Source organism: Eucyclogobius newberryi, unplaced genomic scaffold (genome assembly GCF_026437365.1).
Source record: "Eucyclogobius newberryi isolate DKJ021-1_F unplaced genomic scaffold, fEucNew1.0.hap1 SCAF_15, whole genome shotgun sequence".
NCBI classification, from domain to species: Eukaryota; Metazoa; Chordata; class Actinopteri; order Gobiiformes; family Gobiidae; genus Eucyclogobius; species Eucyclogobius newberryi.
The window spans coordinates 4,671,959-4,690,522 of NW_027315779.1; the positions used below are offsets into that span (position 1 = coordinate 4,671,959).

Here is an 18,564-nt window from a genome sequence, read left to right on the forward strand (position 1 = left end):
TTAGAGACGCTAAAGGGGCAAAGCTATTACAGGGTCTGACACGGAGCTGGATAAATTAACACTGGCCTCGTTTATCTTAATAGCCAGAGTCCACAGTGAGCAGCTTCCTTAGTGCTGGTGCTTAGTAACCCTGTACTTTTACTTCTGAAATGTACTCATTTCCACTCTCTTTTTGATTGTTTGTGGTTTTGTCTGATGAAGGGGAAGTGATAAGATGATTCGTTCAAACATTTAGGGGGGGGAAAGTACATGTTTGAACAAAGTAAACATCAAAATGAGCTAATTAGTTAAAATAATGTAAAACCTAGTGGGGAAATGGGTGTTCAGTTTGACAGCCAGTACTGTGAGATGTAAAAGTAATAGAAAGGGACACGCCAGCTTTGAGTAACTGCTCATACCTGATTTTTACTGATGCCAGCGTTTGTTTCCTTAAAACACAATCAACTTCTTACAAAATGAATCCAATTGTGTTTTGTGACTATTATTTGTCCTTCAAGTATCTACTAAACTGCTTTGTCTAAATACATTTTCTAAGATTACGACATGTTCTGGGCAAACACCCGTCTTAAAACACATATATTATAGTCGTTACACTAACCAGAATATCGCCTGAACCATTATCTTCGATACCAATATGGTTTGAATTAGCAGTATCGGTGCATCCCTAGTAACCGAGCTCAGTATTGTGTCGTCAGGCAGCAGGATGTTCATTCAGCCTACCGTTAAAACGACAGACTGCATTCATTTAAAAGTATTCTCACACTGTAGCCTGATAAATGTATCTACCAGTTGTGACCAAGCAATTTATTGGGTTGTATACACTTTTTTTTAATTGAGATGGACTGATATTTAAAGGCCTTTAATCTCCAGCCGATTGTTTATGACAACCTGCCGCCTAAAGAACACTCATTATTATTTTAACACTTTCCTGCAAAGAAAGCTCTGCACAAAGCAGGACTACACTGCTCTCTTATTGGTTTGTGGTAAAACAGGGCTGGAGGTGAGTTTGAAGGGAATTTAATGACATAATTTGAGGTAAATGATCAAAACTGGTGCTTCACATGGCCAGAGCTTATCGGTTACTCAGGATTCTGAACAAAAATTGCATCGGCCACAAAGAAGAAACATGTCGGTCGATTGGTGCTTTTTATATCTCCTAAATATTATGACGATTGGCTCAGATGCCAGTAAAGAAGAGTTCTTCACGTTCAATCCCCAGTGCCAGAGTATGTAGTGCTGGTAGTAGTGGTAGTAGTAGTAGTGTTGTACAGTTAGTAATGCATTGTAGTGAACTTGCGTGTTGTTTTGGTAATGATAACTGTAGTAGTATTAGTGAGTACTACTTTATACTTCGTTAAACTCGACATTCAATACTTTTAGCCTCAATTCATGAAACTATTAACACATTTTCAATATCTTAGAGTAATTCTTCCGCCTCTGTTCCTTCCACCTGACTTTATCGATGCATCAGTTCCTTTTTCGTCTCGTCTTCGGGGCGGTTCGACTCCCCGGCCGGACAATAGAGGCACGATGGTGGCTTAAAGTGACTGTTAGACAAAGAGTACAAAGGCCTGTTTGTGTCATGTGATCAGGTGACAGCCGTGGCCTTTCTGTGGGCTTTTGGGAGGACCTCAGCCTGACTCTGTTCAGGAGATAAATGTGAAGGTGTGAAGGCTTGCTCGGCTGCTGAGGGCGTGTTCGCAAAAGAACAAAAATGTGAGAAGGAGAAGCAGGAAAAAGGAGGTCTAGATGACACTGACGATGAAGCGGTGTCCGGAGCAGAGAGGAAGTGACCCGACCGGAGCTCATTGTACCCTTTAGGTTCAGGCTACATTTAGTACAAGCCATTAAGTAAGACACTCTGGTCCGACTGACGAGCTGTGCTTCAGTTTGTCCACACACTAAACTCTGGGGTATCTGAACCACACAAGCTCACATTACTATTCATACAGAAGTTATAGTTGTTACAGTTGTTGTTGCGTTACTTTTACACCTACACCTACACCTACTGTAAACTAGGCATTTACACTAAGGCAGAATAGACTCACGATTCACAATAAAATAACTGAAACTACTGTATAGTCCTAACATCAATGCGTAGAGATGCAGTTGCTTGTGTTTTATTTGTGGGCAGAAATGTCAATAATAAAGTAGTGACAGAAATGAAGTTGAATTCTTTAATTGAGTGGTGCCTGGTGTCAAACGTTCACCTGAAGTGCAGTTGTGTCCTCGTCATGGTTTATGAAATCTCTAGTCAGTGTACTAGGTTGTGGTCAGAGAGGCAGAAGGTGCAGATTGACTTCTATCAGTCTGCCCCAGGGCATGCGTGGCTAGAGAAGGAGCTTACCACCGTCCGAGTACAACTGAGAACTCACGGACTGATGGACTAATGTGGCGCTTTGTAAGTCCAGTTTTTATTGTGAAACTTCGACTTTCTTGTTGGGCAATGTGACCTGAAGTTACATCACGGTCTGAAATAAACATTTGTGCTATTAATGTACTGACACTATACATTTCTCTGACCTTTACTGCTTTAGTGCTGAATTGTTTTCCAGCGCTTAGTTATAGTTCTAGGTTCTGCTTCCACACCACACGTCCTTTCTCTGTCTTTATTAGCCTTTTTAGCACCCTCAGAACCTCCAAAGTCTTTACGCTCTTTTAGGGGCTAAACACGGCGCGCTCGTCAGCATTTACGCACGCTCGCTCACAGAACCACAGCTGCACGTCAAAGCCAGGACGACCTCAGCGGCACCTGCAGCAGGACGTCTCCTCGCAGCACTGACTCTGGGTTTTTCAAAGCGTTCCCAAAAAAAAAAACACCTTTATGCCTGCGCAGAGGGAAATACGTGTGCAGTGTGTCCGGGGCGTTATCGGCAGCGTTGAACTGCTCCGTGAAAGGCAAATTATTAATGAATTCATGATATTACAGTGTGATATGACCTCCAAAACCGACAATGCCATGGCCCAGCTTTAGTTTCCTGCATGCATTTATTACTTGTGAACACAGCTTAGATTCGGTACGACGTCTCATTTGCCTCTTGTCCTCTGTAAAAGTGCTAGTTTTCTGCTTGGCATGAACGCTTTTCTCCAGTTCCCACTCCTCTTGCATTTATTGCCGCCCGGAGCGTTGGACCACCAGAGCCTTAAAGGAAAGAAAAAGGAGAAAAAAAAGGTCTTAAAAACATTGCGGCATGTATTTTGTTAAAGTTGAATTTCTGCTCATTCACAGAAAATAATGAGTGACACACGCCTAAAGCGGGGGGAATCAATGGGGCTCCAATTCCCCTGCTCATCGCGAGGAGCTATTAGTATCAAAGGCTGCGGGCGACGACAACTGCAATTCGACAGATATGTTATGGGAGTGTTATTTTTCTGTGTGTCGGAGCTCGGAGCGACTCTTTGCATCGCGGTTCTGCATGAGCTTTATATCACGGCTCAAACAAATGAAGACCACGGCGTTTAAGGCCCTATGTTTTCCTTAAGTGCATGCTTAAGTTGGTAAGTTGGGTCATAAAAACATATATAAGTTGAGAAAAAGTTCAACTATCGCGAGTATGTTTTTGGCAGATACATTTACAAAATACGATCACTAGATCTTCTAATCTTATAAGTCAATTATTAGATCTGTTGTGTGTGTGTGTGTGTGTGTGTGTGTGTGTTTAAATGCTCAGTTAATTGGTGGGGTTTTCGATTAACTGTTGTATTTGGAAGACAACGCGCAATTAATTAGAACATTTTCTCGTTCATTTTGTCGTTGTCACATACGTTTTTTTTTCTACCAAAACCTGCACAGGAAATAAATCTGATTATTCACATCACATATAGCTGTTGCCATGACATTTCTATAATCTGATAACTCCAGAAATCAGATAATGAAAAAAGCTACTTACTTGAACTAAAGAAAAGAAAATTATCCCATTTCAGAACGTGTAAATAGAGGTTTAAACATCAGAGGTCGCAGGTTTAGTCTGATCACAGCGTATATTAGCCTAATAGCCTATAGCCTTTGTGTAAAAGTATTAAACCTTTAAGAATAACTATGTACAGTGAGACCACAGTAATCACAATGTTGAAGTACTATTGATAAGCACATTCATTGTTACAGCTGAAATGATAGTGTTGGTAGAATATTTGGTACCGCCTTATGATAACTTCACCTTCATTAGCTGCAATAAAATGTAAACAAAGACTTAATTTATAATGAAAAGTGTTTATTAAAGAACGATTCAGCGTTAGTAACTATTTAAGTAGTGAGTAACTGGTGTGAGTAAATAAGTTTGACTTCTCACTCCGTTTCGAGCTGTTTAAAATGTTTTTTTTTTTTGATACTGCACATTGTTTGCAGTGGAACATCTTAATTGTTGATTACTGATGATTCATAATGAGCTGAGCATGAATAAACCAAACCAAACTAAACTAAAAAGGAGTTAGGGTATTAATGAATTAGTTTCTAAGCCTGAATCATTCGTAATTATTATTATAATTTTTTATTGTGAATTAAGTTGTTGTTCACGCTTTATAAATAAGTGTAGTATTTATAAAGTGTTATATAACTAATACTGAATATGAATATGCAGCGATTCTAACATAAATTGGCATGTTTCAGAACTGTTTATCTTTTCTGAAGTAATGATCTAACGATGAAGAATATGTAGTATTTTTACTTGAGTACTTCATGAGTAGTTCATCTTCAGTCTGTCACAGTGAGTATGTAACACCTCATTAATGTAATATATCTGAACCCACTTTGTTAAAGCAGCAGGCTTTTCCACACAATGAATCTATCTAATAAATGCATGTTTGGGAGCCAACCTTTTCTTTTACTATTTTGATGTGATTAACTGGTGAGCGTGCAACTAGGTCAGACAATGCAACTGCATTTGTTAAAAACACAAGTTATTAATGAAGTAAAATTTAAATATGAATTATAAAAAAAATCATCTAATGCCCGCGCTTTCTGTCTGTGGATTTGTGAATAAATTACTAAAAATACTGATGCCACAATAGCAGAAATAGGTCAGCCTTAAAGTGTCAACAAAGGGTTATAAATAAAGCCGTATGTCTTTTGAAACGTACTGCATTGCTACGTGTCAATCACAGCTAAATGCATTGTATTCTTTTAGAAAAAACAGTCAAATTTCTTCTGAATTCTACTCCAAACAACATTTTTACTGTTGTTTTTCTGAAAGATCGGCCTTGGACCTCCCCATAAAAAAACAACAACAAACAGATAATTGACAATGAAAGTGTTCTTAAATACACAGCCGACATCATCCCGTCAGTACTTCTCCGGCTAGCAAGGATCACATGTTTAATATTATATCCTCCAACAAAAACTGTAATCGTCAATACGAGGAAAATAATCATGATTAAATGTTTTGTCATCGCCCAGCTTTACTAAAAGAGGGAAACGTAGCCATCATTCGTAAAACAAACGTCAAATAATCTGTTTTAAAATACAAATATAGGCGATACAAATAGATGATTGTTTGAGAAGTACGAGTATTAGAAATGTTGGCACTACTAACTCAAGACATAGATATTGTTGTGGTCGTCGTTATATTAGGAGGAAATCCTGTACCGTATTTTCTGCACTATAAGGCGCACTGGATTATAAAGCGCACTGTCAATCAATGGTCTATTTTTGATAATTTTTCAAATATAAGGCGCACCGGACTATAAGGCGTATTAAAAGAAACAAAACGTGTACCACACACAATCGTTTCGAGGTCAGTAAGCACAACCAGTATTAATCCATATATAAGGCACACTGGATTATAAGGCGCACTGTCGTTTTTTTGCGAAAATTAAAGGCTTTTCAGGGTTCAGAATAAGCGGTATCGCATCGCAAAATGCGACGCAATTTCTCTCAAATGCGATGCATTCGTCAGAAAAAAAGTGTTTTTTGTATTGCAGCTTTTGCGATACAAAAATGCGTGTTCAATTGTACAACCAAAGCGCCTAAAAGTACTGATCACTCGTCAATCGATCGTCAATAACGGCATGATACATGTAGGACGCTGTGTTGTCATGACGAGTCCAGCTGCTGTCTCAGATCAGAGTCTGAAAGTGGGAGGAGCCACGTGCGATAAAGTTTGCGTCAGATTCAGACTTCCGAGGTCGATAGCTCCTAAACGCAAAAGTATTTGCAGATCATACACAGCCAAAATATTCATATTTATACTGCCTAGTGACACAACCTCGTTTTTAACAATCAGATGCGTACTTTGGGCGCAGCGAATTACACTGATCCGAATGTGCAGCCGGAGCCGAGACGAGTGCTTTGGGACCGTCATCAAGTAGAAAAACGAAAAATGGAATGGAATGTCAAATAGAGCGGTACAATTTGAATACCGCATAAAATACACCATGATGGACGCCACAGCAACCTTTATTTTTCCATCAGAAGCTTAATACATATTTTTTGTGAGTGTAATGACGATTAATATGTAAATGAAACTCCTGCAAATAGTCATCTGACTGATGAGGATATGGAAGAAAGTTGTAAATAAGGCCATATGACTTTGTGTTGATTAATTTGTTCAACAACTAATTTTATTTGCAAGTTTTCTGTTTTATTTAAAGAATTTTTTTTAAAAAGTGTTTAAAAGTTAATTTGTTAAGAGTTGTCTTTTAAAATAGAATGTTTACAAATACATTTTAAATAAATAATCGTGTTATATCAATGGAAAATATTGATTGTTAGTCACAGATTGTTTTGCAGCATAATCCTTAATCTGAACATACGGTAATAGTTCTCTAATGATGCGTGTATCATTTTAGGTCTAGCATTTTAGTTAAAAATACACTTTAATAATGATGCTTAGAGCTGGCAGCGCGTCAGGCAAGAAATATGAATTGATATGGAGGATGAGTGAAGTCTGAAGCGCTGTTGACTTAATGGCGCTGTGGAAAAACGTGACGTGATTGGAAAGGACGGAGCGAGTTCTTTTTCTCGAGCGGAGTGGTCCGTACGCTGCCGGATCCAGCGCGACACTTCAAACGCCCGGGAATAGACCAAAGACACCGAGGGAGTGCGCTCCGACTGCTGAATGATGGAGCAGAGACGGCTGAGCGAAGGAAGGAGAGCGATGTAAAGCTCCACGGCAACGGTTTGGTGTTAGAGGACGTCACGGTGTTTGGAAGAGCCCACGTTTAACCTTTCTCTGACGTATTGTTGGACTAAGGGTTGTTATTTTATCGGACAGAACTCGGATCGTCATGGTATCACTCTCGATTTTACGATTAGTCACAATTGTTGGCACTTTGGTAAAACAACGTGACGTAAACCTATAAAAGCACTTTACATTCAGCTTTACGTTTCGGAGAATAGATTGAATAGAAATTACCTATTTTTGCCTCTTAAATCCCCAAGTTTGTTACTTTTTTCAGTCCTTTTACGATTAAATTGTGGCCTGGACTCACAATTGTCATCATCATGTAAAATTGGCAAGAAGAGCGAGGAGAGACATTCGGAAAATTGTCGCAGAGCTGTCACTAACGATTGTTTTAGCAATCGACTAGTCAGCAGTTATTGTTTCTCTTATGTATTGAGACTTCTTAAGTACATTTTCAACCAAATAAAGGTGGAAATGTGGTGACTGAAGACTAATTTATGAATAAAGTGAATAAAGTGACTAAATTGTATGTAATTCAAACATTATTCAGCCTTTACAGTGTTAGAATTCACTGACGTTCAATAGTTAGAGTTGGTAGAAATACTCCGGATAATTTCAACAAGTAACTTTCAATCTTTCTGAATATATTAGTAAATACTGTGTTATAGGTGATGTGACACAATAAGTGTAAATCCAGTGTGTTATTTATTCTAAAATATGCGCAGTTTTCCTCCCCCAAAAAACAACTAATTAAACCGTAATCTAATGACGAGTGTCACCTTTCAGAGTGTGAGCCTGTGAAAACGTATATATTTATTTCATATCCTTTTTCCTTCCTGTTTATCAGGTTTGGTGAAGCAACTAATTACCGTATTTTCAGGACTATACGTTGCACAGGAGTATAAGTCACACCAGCCAAAAAATGCACAATAGAGAAGAAAAAAACATATATAAGTCGCACTGGAGTATAAGTCGCAGTTTTGGGGAAATTTATTTGAGAAAATCCAAGACCAAGAACAGACATTTAATCTTGAAATGCAGTTTAAAATAATAACAGATGAGAGAACATGGTGAATAGGTGTACGTATGCTAACGCTAACACCTTCAGCTACATGAGGCACAGACAACGAACTGTCGTAAGTTTCTGGTATGTTAACGTAACACATGAACAGTTATTCTGATAACTATAGCATAAAGAACATGTTTATCAAAGCATCAGTATTACCCCAAATCACTAAATCCATTGAATTCTTCTAAACAACTCCACAAACTCCGGAGGTAGAGGAAGTGCTGATTCTTCTTCTGCGTCGCTTAGAGCCTAGAGCGCCCTCTTGTGGTTGCCAGTGTGAAAATAACAAATATTATCACAGATAAGTCGTTCTGGAGTATAAGTCGCACCCTGGCCAAAACTATGAAAAAATGTGCGACTTATTGTCCGGAAAATACGGTATGTCATTCACATTTTCTTTTGTTCCGATGCCGCAGTCGACTCAATCATTCCCAAACATATTGTTTTCTGTACATTTTAGTAGTTTGTAATGTGTTTGTTTTCCAAAAAATGACCCAACAATAAGATTAGGACTGAACCTTTTTGGAAAGAAGTATCGATTTCGTATTATTTAATGTCTAATGAGTCGGCTTTGAGGGAGGATATTTGCTGTTGGAAGAGGAAATCATTTGACCAGAATAATTGCTATAATTGCCATTTACGTATTGCGACCGTTCGAATTGCGTTTGCCATTATTCTCGCAGTACAAGTGAAGTAATCAATCCAGGTCCATTGTGCTATCACCACCATCGCCATAGACAAGATAACCAAGCTCGAGCTCCAGGGTTTTCACACAGGATAAACTCGTCTTTTTGTCTTTTTCTTTCAGGCCATCGTGTACGAAGGCCAAGACAAGAACCCGGAGATGTGCCGAGTGCTGCTCACACACGAGATCATGTGCAGGTAACGTCTCCTCTCAGTTTAAACCCACACGCAGCGCAACACAACACGCTACACAAAACGTTATTGACAACAAGGCGCATTCACGAGCAAGGACCGCGACCTCAGGAATCAAACATGTTTATTAAAGCAAAAACGTGAATGAAATGCCACGTGTGAAAGCCTGAAAGCATGAAAGATGCGTGTGAGCAGGAGGTTTAAATGGTGTAGGTGGAAGAACTTAAGGTAAACTTGGCAAAAACTGGAGGAAATAGTTCTCACAAACCCTTTGGCACATGCCTCATATTCGCATGTATTAATTTTTGGACTTGTGCACAGCTTTGTCAGACGGAGACGTGAAGCTCGGGAAAACCGCCAAAGCTCAGTCAGTCTTAGCGCCGCTTATGGATCTTACTTCAGAGTTTACGAGCGATAAAATACTGTACTATTATATGCAGATGATGTGCTGTGGTCTGATTTTGTCACAGAGTTCTGCTTTTTAACTCTACTCTATGAAGGAAATATGTATTTGCTAATATACGAGGAAAAAAGTAGGGTACTCCAGCTTCAAAAAGTATACAGAAGTGTCGTGGAACAAGCCAATAATCTGCTGTGTCACCACTGGATAATACAATTGTCACTACGGAGTCATTATTCGTCGCAATGCACACTACTAATACTGTATTTTGCGTCTTAAAATCTCCATTGGTTTAATAACATCGAGCTCATTGAAACTTCAGCGCGACGACACAATCCCTATCTCTGCGCTGCGACTCTCTCATTTAGCCCATGCTCACTTTTTTCTTACAAAACTATTTATTCATCCGAAGAAACGTCCCACAAATCATTGGCCCCCGGACTGGATACATTTCTTACGGCGCCACCCTCGTTAACCCCCGCCTCCCCGCACGGCCGCGCACGCAACGCGGCCGCGCGCCGTTGACGAAGACGAGTTTTAGCTTTCAGAGTGCTCCCTTTAATTATAATCTAAAGATGAATTTTCCTGCGAGAAGTAGGTTGGGACGAACGACTATTTATAGAGGCGTTTTACCCAACCCATCCTATACAATGTGTGTGACGCCTGGTTAATTAGGACACAGAAGAAGTCATTAGTCAATCCCAACCCTCCTGTTGTTTCAAGCCTAACAAATGGGCCTTCCCCGGCAATCTGACTATAAAATATATGCATCCCGGGTCGCCTTTTTTTACACGCAAATAGAGGCACATACAGAAGCATATGCACGGACACACTCGCAAATGCACACGCACGCACAAAGCAGTGATAAAAATTCAAATTTAGCACATGAATTAAGTTGTTCCTGTTCTCCTGACCTTGTCGCCGAACAACTTTAACCATAACAATATAAATCGGGGTTCATATATATGCACGAGCAGGGATTTAAGGCGTGGAATCAGCACCAATAATATTTTATGCGGCGGCGAGTCGGGCAAGCCGCTTCTGCCGCCGCGCCGTGTTGGAATTCCAACTCGATTTGCGGGCGACTTTATAAGTAATTGTATTCGCCCGGAAGTTTTTACGGTAAGTTATTGTTATTCATCTTGTACGGGATGATTTGCGAACGCGGGTAAATTGTTTTGCATAAAGTGAGAAAACATATTCCGTACGTCTACGCTATGCTACGTTCTCGAGCATTTTCCGGCGCGTAATCCGTCCTAAACAGTAGCTTTTTGCCTGCTGCACGCGCCGAGGTCAAACCAGCGGCTGTTTTTTCTTCCTGCTGATGCTGCGCTCGGGGAGGGGGGGGGGCAAACACACAACTGCACACGACACAGACACGAGAGACGCACAAAAAGCCCGGCGTCCATTAATCAGTGCGGGTCATTGTCGGGGGGCCGCTATTAGCCATATGCTCCCGGGCCAATCTGCCACCGCTACAGCGCGACCGTGTCTCCAGACGGGATCAGGCCGGCCTCAAGAGCATCAAGAGGTGTAACCGCGACGAGCTGCAGGGATGTCAGGCCTCGCTCTGGGTTTGAACAACAGTTAGGGCTGTGCAATTAATCACATTTATTTCAATCAAGTCATTTCCTATCATCAATGATCGGCGTGGGTTATTTAAACGAGAGGTCCGCGGTAAAAGCGTGTGGTTTGGAGCAGAGTTTTGACTTTTGTTGTGTTAAATGGCAATGGTAAAATTAGTTTAGTACAGTTTTTGTTTAGGAAATCTTTTATATACATACTTTTTAAACAAGTTTTGATAAGACAAAACAACACTGAATTGACAATGAGTGTGAGGATGTATCTTTTGGTGATCAGATCAATCAGCATCAAAGACCCACAAAATACCATTCTTTATAACCATTTCCTTTACGAGGACAATAATGATCTGCCTAAAAACGTCTATTCACTGCGTGAGTCTACTGGACATTCAACAGTCCCAGTTTGGTTCAGGGATTTTGTCAGTCCTTGGTTAGAACTTAGGACTTTGTGCGTAGCCAACCACAACCAACACTTAATTTAGTCATCGAATTGTCAGCGATTCTTTTTTTTAATCGCTTGACTAGTCAAATTAGGATTTCTATTGTAAATTGACGCTTTTTTATCCGCCAAATAAAAGTTGAAATATGGAGACTGAAGTGTTTATAAAAGGTTTTTTAAAGTCTGTAGTGTCCAGATTACAATTACAATTATCAAAATATGATTATAGTTGGCTCTACAAACACAGGCAATGCATTATACATTAGATTCTCAAGCATTTTTGAACAAATCTTATATAATCTATGTTGGAGACTACAAGTCCATCTATGGAGAGGGCTGTGTCTGAAAATATTGGGCTCTCTCCGTTCCACTCACCAAGTCTATACCAGGACTAGACCAAGTCGTTTTGAACTACAACAACCACAAAAGACGACAAAAACGGGAGTAACGTCGGCCGTCACATCGTCACGAAACTGTTTAGATAATGCACAAAGTTAGCTCCCCCGAGACTCCACCCAGGCCCGTCTGTGATCCTGATCGTGTTTCATTTCTCCATGCACCAACACAAATCCTACTTTTCACTGCTCAGAGCCAACGCTGTACGTATATAGAGTTTAGTGTGTGTGCTTTAGGTTAATCTAAACAGACTTTAGCAGCGATACAGCTTCATAAGTGTTCTAAGTGTTAGTTTTGCCTCTTGAGCTGTATAAACATTTCCCACAGTCCTTTTCACTGCATGATTCAACCTTCATCCACATTGACAAACACAGACTTGGGAAATGAACTCATGAAATAAACATGAATTGTGTACATCTTAGAAAATAGCAAATTATTTCTGCTCTGATTGATATGGAGGCTCATTATGTAAACGTAACATGCTTCTTCTAATACTTTAAGTCAATTTTTTCAACTAAAGAATTACTTTTTGGGTGTAATTTATGATCATACAGCCATAGAACATGTTTTTTTAAATTTAATTTATTGATATAACTTTCTGAAATATCTGTTTATTGTATATTTGAGTAGGATTATACAGAAACTCAGAAACTAAACTGTGGTAATACCATAAGATCACGTTCAAATACCTTGAAAAACGCTGATTCTTACTGTGAACAGGGTCGCCTCGCCACAGATCTGACCTGTAACTTGGCCTGCTGGCATCACCTGCTTGAGGTTTAATGCCACACCGGGTAACCTTCCAGGCAAAGCATTAACACAACTTGGAGCACCTTCATAACTACCATAAGAGCAGGAGCGCGTGGTAATGATCTAGACGCTACTATTGTTTTGTGTTGAAAATTACATATCACAATACACATTCAATTTTTATCCATTTTTTTTTATTGTCGTTGTACTCTTGAAGTCAGTTTAGAGAATCGAGCCTGTTACTTTCCAAGTTTCTTACAACTTTATTCGTAAAACAACAAAACAACAAAGTCGACCAAAGTGCTCAACACACAAATGAGCCAAAGACGACGTAAAACACCTGAACAATAAACGCACATTTAAAAACTCAAGTCAACACTTCAAACCGAGTCAAAACGCCAACGAGAAAATATGCGTTTTTAACTTTAAGACTTACAACGTGAGTCTGATGACGCCTCATGTCGTCATGGAGCTTGTTCCAGGACAAACTTAAAGCACAAATAAGATAAGATAAGATAAACCTTTAATATCCACACAAGGGGAAATTTCGTTGATTACACAGATTATAGGAAGTTTCAAAACACACTCTTAATAGAACTCAAGACAAGACTCAAGACAAACCCACGTGTGTTCCAGTCGTCTCCGTCTGAACCTCCATTGTCTGAGTCGGTTGTGCGAGCGCAGAGGAGGGGGAGGTTTCATGATTAGATCACCGAGATCCACTGCAATAAGTGCTACATTACCGCCGTCTCTCCACAGCCACTTACGCCATCCGCACCATCCATCCACGCAGCGTTCACCCCCCAATAACACGCCGGCCTCTCCCCGCTCTGATCCCACCACAGACGATGGCAAACCAGTGCTGCTGCAAAAACGAACTGTGAAACAAAAACTACTCACAAAATAGTAGAATTGATACTGAAATCATTGAAATATTGTTGAATTGACAGCTTTAAATGGAAAACCACATGGATATACAAAGATTTTACACATATATGACACAAAACAATCACATTTTGGTACCGCTTTATAATAACTACACATTAATAGCCTTTTGGTTTGTTAAAAAAACAAAATAGAAAAGCGAGATCAACAATTAGAGGGTAAAATTAGGCTTTATATGAACTATAAGAACTTCCTGCCAAAGTAAAGCATGAACAGAGACTTAATTCATAATTAACATAACATTTATCAAGCATCATTTAGGCTTATTAACTACTTCATTAAGGTTAGGAATTAGGTGTTGGAGTATAAGTATTATATAGTAAGTATTATTAAGCCTGAATAATTCTTCATAAACTATTTGTTCATTATGAATTAAGTCTCTGTTCATGCTTTACTTTGGCAGGAAGTTCGTATAGTTCTTATAAAGCCACATTTGACCCTCTAATTGGTTGAGCTCGCTTTTCTAATCTATTTTGTCTTATTAAAAACAAAACAAAATGCATTCAATATTGATTTCTTGAACATAAAGTCAGATTTTAAATAATTCAACACAAAAAACAGTCAAATTTCTAACCGAACCAAGTGCTTTTACTGACAGATGATTGGCTGATCAATGACAATCAGAAATGACTCGATCTCCTTTAACGTTGTTTTGCCAAATGTTTTTAATCGCAACAGAAATCTGAATTGGACCCAGCTATTCTTGAACTTTTTGACACTGAGTTAACCCTTTTTGTGAACTTAACTGATCACGAAACTGAACTTGTAAGTATAATATTCGGAATTACCGGTAATGAGGAGCCAGGACGGACCAGAAGTAAACTGTAAAACAAGAACAAATTAGGGAATAAATCAATCTGGCTCAAAATCAGGATTTGAACTGCAGAAATATTAAGAAGAAGGTTGATGTAACGTTGCTCGTATCACAGCTCATTCAAAGCCACGTAATACTATTTTTACTGGATATAGTCACAATTTATTTTCCCAAATCATTAGAGGGGACTGAACGATATGGGAAAAATATCCTTCCATCTAATCCAAGTATTACGATCGCCATTCGATAAACACGAACTGACCGACTGCCACAAGAACCGCATCACAGAACGTGTTTGCACCGCTCTAAACGGCAGAATTAACCGTTTATTTAACGTCGAGCCAGCGGACATTTTGTTGCTCGTGCAGGAAATGACGGCACTTTTGCGCTTTTACGATCGCGCCCAGTCAAACCGCGATTGCGATTCCTGCCCCTTGCTGCCCCCCCGTCGTCAGCGGCGTTCCGAAAAGGACGTCGTTGGATTTTTTTTTTTTTCTTTTAGTGACCTAGTTCATGGAGAGGAAACGCGAGGGAACCCGGGCCACAGCGAGGCTCAGTCGGAGACAGAGGAGACAATGCGCTCGGTGTAACGTATCTGTGTCTTTCTTTTTGCACCATCTGTGACGCTGGGAAACCCGAACCGTCTTCCTTTTTTTTTTTTTTTTTTTTTTTACCCTCGCTCTTCCTCTCGTCGCTTCTCCCTCCCCCACGAACTCCTCTCCCTCTGTTGTAGCTTTCTCCTCCACCCACGCTACACCGCTCACCGCTGCTTACTCTTATACATAATTGATGCGAACAAGAAAGGCTTTTGACAAACTTGTTCGCATGTGAAGATTTTCCGGGGCACGCGGCGGTCTGTGCGCGTGAGCGGCGCATTGTCGGAGCGAAGACGGGACGAAATGGCGTCGCTCGGTTGGATATCGCGATAACGGTGTGATTGGCGATGTCTCGACGACCAGATTCGTCAAGACATCGCCAATCACTCGAGCTCCGCGAGTGAATTTCCGGATGAAAACTGTTTGGTAGCGATCGCCGTCACCAACTGGTCCGTCTTGAACATAAAGCAAGTCATTTTAACTGTTATGCAAAAGTTATTCACGCGATTCGACACATTTCGACATTTTCAATATCTTGTGTGGGGAATGAAAAAGCACATTTTACTTCCTGGAACTGAAGATGAAGGTTCTGTGTCGTGCCATTCTGTCTGGAGGATTGAATCAGGATTAAACTCGGATTTAACTGAAAATATGAAAGGTTTTCATGTTTTTTTTCTCTAAATATGACTTGATTTGGTGGGATATTGGCTCATAAATATCATAGTTTTACATAAATCAAGTGGCAAAACGAAGGCTAACGCTAACCCTGACAGGAAGTAAGAAAGTAAATCTTTCTTTCATCAATACACAAAATTCCACCCAAGATGCAGATACAATTTACACACAAAGAACACAATTTTCTGACAGTTCAAAAAATAGAACCTTTTTTTTTACTGTCAAATCATAACCATCCTGTAAATTCTACTGGTTTTGACCTTTGTTTACGGCACGATTGCCCTGTGTCAGTTACATATGTCTAACCAGGAAGTAAAACGATCATCTTCGCCAAAAACTCTGACAAGATATCGGCAACATTATTCCATTTAGAGTATATTTAGTTATATTTGACTTTGTGTTAGCCTAACTTGGACATTGGACTTGGACCGAGCCAAGACGAGACCACTTTAAACTCAGGACCACCGAAATGCAGCTCACATAAAGTCCTACGGTTTTGTCGTCGCGAATCCCACCCGTTTCTTGTCAAAAGCCTCGGGCCGTTTCGGGGTTTCCGGCTCGCTCTGCTTCGCGTTGGAATCCGACAGTTTCAGAGGCACCACCGGGACCAGGACGTTTAGTGATACTTCCCCCCCCCGTTCTTCATAACAGCCCGTGTCTTTAGGCGACTCACTTTGACAGTCTGAAAACACCACGGGGTAGTTGTATTGATGTGTCGTCCTCTCATCCCGTGTGCCCGAGCTCTACTGTAAAAAGGAAAAGTGCAGAATTAGCAACCGCATTTTTGCTGATAATGTTTTGTGCGAGAAGCAGTTGTTTTGTTCGTTTATCGTTAGCATTTCGCGTGTGGATCGTGGAGAACTCAACGCCGTTCAGTTCTCCGCGTTCTTCTCCTTTATCTGAGGTTTTAACAATGACAGATGCGTAAAGCTAAAAGAGCGAGTTCGTTTGAGCGATTCCCCCAGCGTCCTCGGGCAGTTTGGTTTAGTATTTGTTCGTCTGGGGCCGTATAAAACGAGGAGAAAAGTGCTGGGATTGGAAAAAGATTATTGACCCTGAAAAAATCCATCTTTTTGTTTTGTTACCGTCAACTAAACTTTTTACCTCTTGAGAAATGTTGTCAACAGTATCGAAAACTCTGATACTAATCGATATTAAAACCTAGATACTTATTCGAGCAAAGTATCAATGAAAAAACATAAACAGTACAAACTTTAACCTTTCATGAATAATGTTGAATGATCTTGAATGATCTTGAAGTTCTTCTTGAAAATTACATTCTGTCGTTGAAAAAATTGTGTCTATTGTGGTATCGAAACCGATATCGAGTATCGAGACTATTCTTTAAAGCGCCCCCTACAGGTCGGACGACTCATTGAACTAAAATGCAGTTAAGATAAATGTATTTGGAATTTGGCTAAAAATTTTACACATTTATCACAGAAAAGCTCATTTTTTAGGTTTATAATTTCACTTCCTGTTTGTAATTGATGACATCACACTAGGAAATTACCCAGCAAACACTGGGCAAAAACTCATCTAATGTCACAATCATTTTAATTTCCATCCATCCATCCATCCATCCATCCATTTTCTACCGCTTGTTCCCTTTCAATTTGACAAATGAAAATATATGAAAGCAACTTTATTTGGTTGAATTAATCTTTCTAGAGTAAAAAAAGTGTTTTCTTTGTGTAAATTATGCACAAACTTTGACTGGAATGAGTATCCTGGTGTGATGTCACTTCCTGTAATTTCTCTACAGATGTTTCAGCGTTTTTCTCCGCAAATACCTACTCGATTGGTGGAAAACTATTATTTATATGTACAACAGGTATAAATACACTAACTAAAGTCAAAATTCGAAAACCATAAATACCTCTCACATGCACTTTGATAGAAATTGAGTTTGAAACGTTGCCACTGTGACAACGCCCCTCTAAAATCCCATCGATTATTGATTAACCAAAACAATCCCGACGCCCCCACCTGACAAATGTAAAACCAAGCTCGACTTACTTCCAGATGATGTAGTGCGTTATATTATGGGCCCACGCTGTCATATTTGATAGGCCTTTCACCCCATTACATCTTAATCTAAAGTTTTGGTCCATAACTCACCTCAGCAGCTGGCGACTCCTTCCTTAAGTGCCGATCGCTTCACTTTCCGTCTCGCACAAGTCTATTTTTACCCGCGTAGCTGTCACGCGGCCTGGCACGGCGCACTCCCTTCACTAAAAACCTCGACAGTTTTGATCAATGGCTGTGAATTTGGCTGCGCGCCCCGCATCAGCGCGGATAAAACGCCACCCTCCCCGTTCAAGCAGCGGAATTTGAACCTCCACATTATGCGCTGTCTATTATCCTTGTCTAACTCGTGGCCTGTGCTTCTTCTTCTTCTTCTTCTCCTTCTTCCTCCCCCTTCTCCCCGTGTCTTCCTCTAGTCGCTGCTGTGACAAGAAGAGCTGTGGAAACCGTAATGAGACGCCTTCAGACCCGGTTATCATCGACAGGTACGGAGCTGACGCCGTATAAGTCTGCCGTGCGCATAACGGCACCATCACTGACTGTGGGGAGGGTTTTCCACGGCCCGCCGTTACGTAAAGGCGCACTACGTAACCTTTCCAGCGCTATGGCAGTGTCATTCTGTGATGATTCAAATGCTGATGTTGTTTGCACCCAGAAATACCTCGAAAAACATGCATCTTTACACCACGGAGCCGACCTTTTACTCCTGTTTCCATCGCAATTGATACTTTCACTGCCATATTGTGGAAGATTCCTGGCAAAACCGCTCTAGCAGAAGTCAGAAAAGTTACCTAGTGCAACCTTTAAAGGCCCCACGTCATGCTAAATGGACTTTTTTTGAACTTTTAACCATGTCAAACACGTGGTTTGTTTCC

The 18,564-nt window shown here is 40.2% G+C and overlaps 1 protein-coding gene across 2 annotated transcripts in view; it reads left to right on the forward strand.

Annotated features, from left to right (window-relative positions):
- The window catches only part of LOC140360532 (transcription factor COE1-like), a 153,549-nt gene that overhangs the window by 9,972 nt on the left and 125,013 nt on the right, over nt 1–18,564 (forward strand). For both annotated transcript variants that reach the window (XM_072445775.1, XM_072445776.1), the window contains exons 5-6: nt 8,996–9,069; nt 18,106–18,174. In XM_072445775.1, the coding sequence (XP_072301876.1) occupies nt 8,996–9,069; nt 18,106–18,174 (143 nt within the window). The remainder of the gene's footprint in view (nt 1–8,995; nt 9,070–18,105; nt 18,175–18,564) is intronic.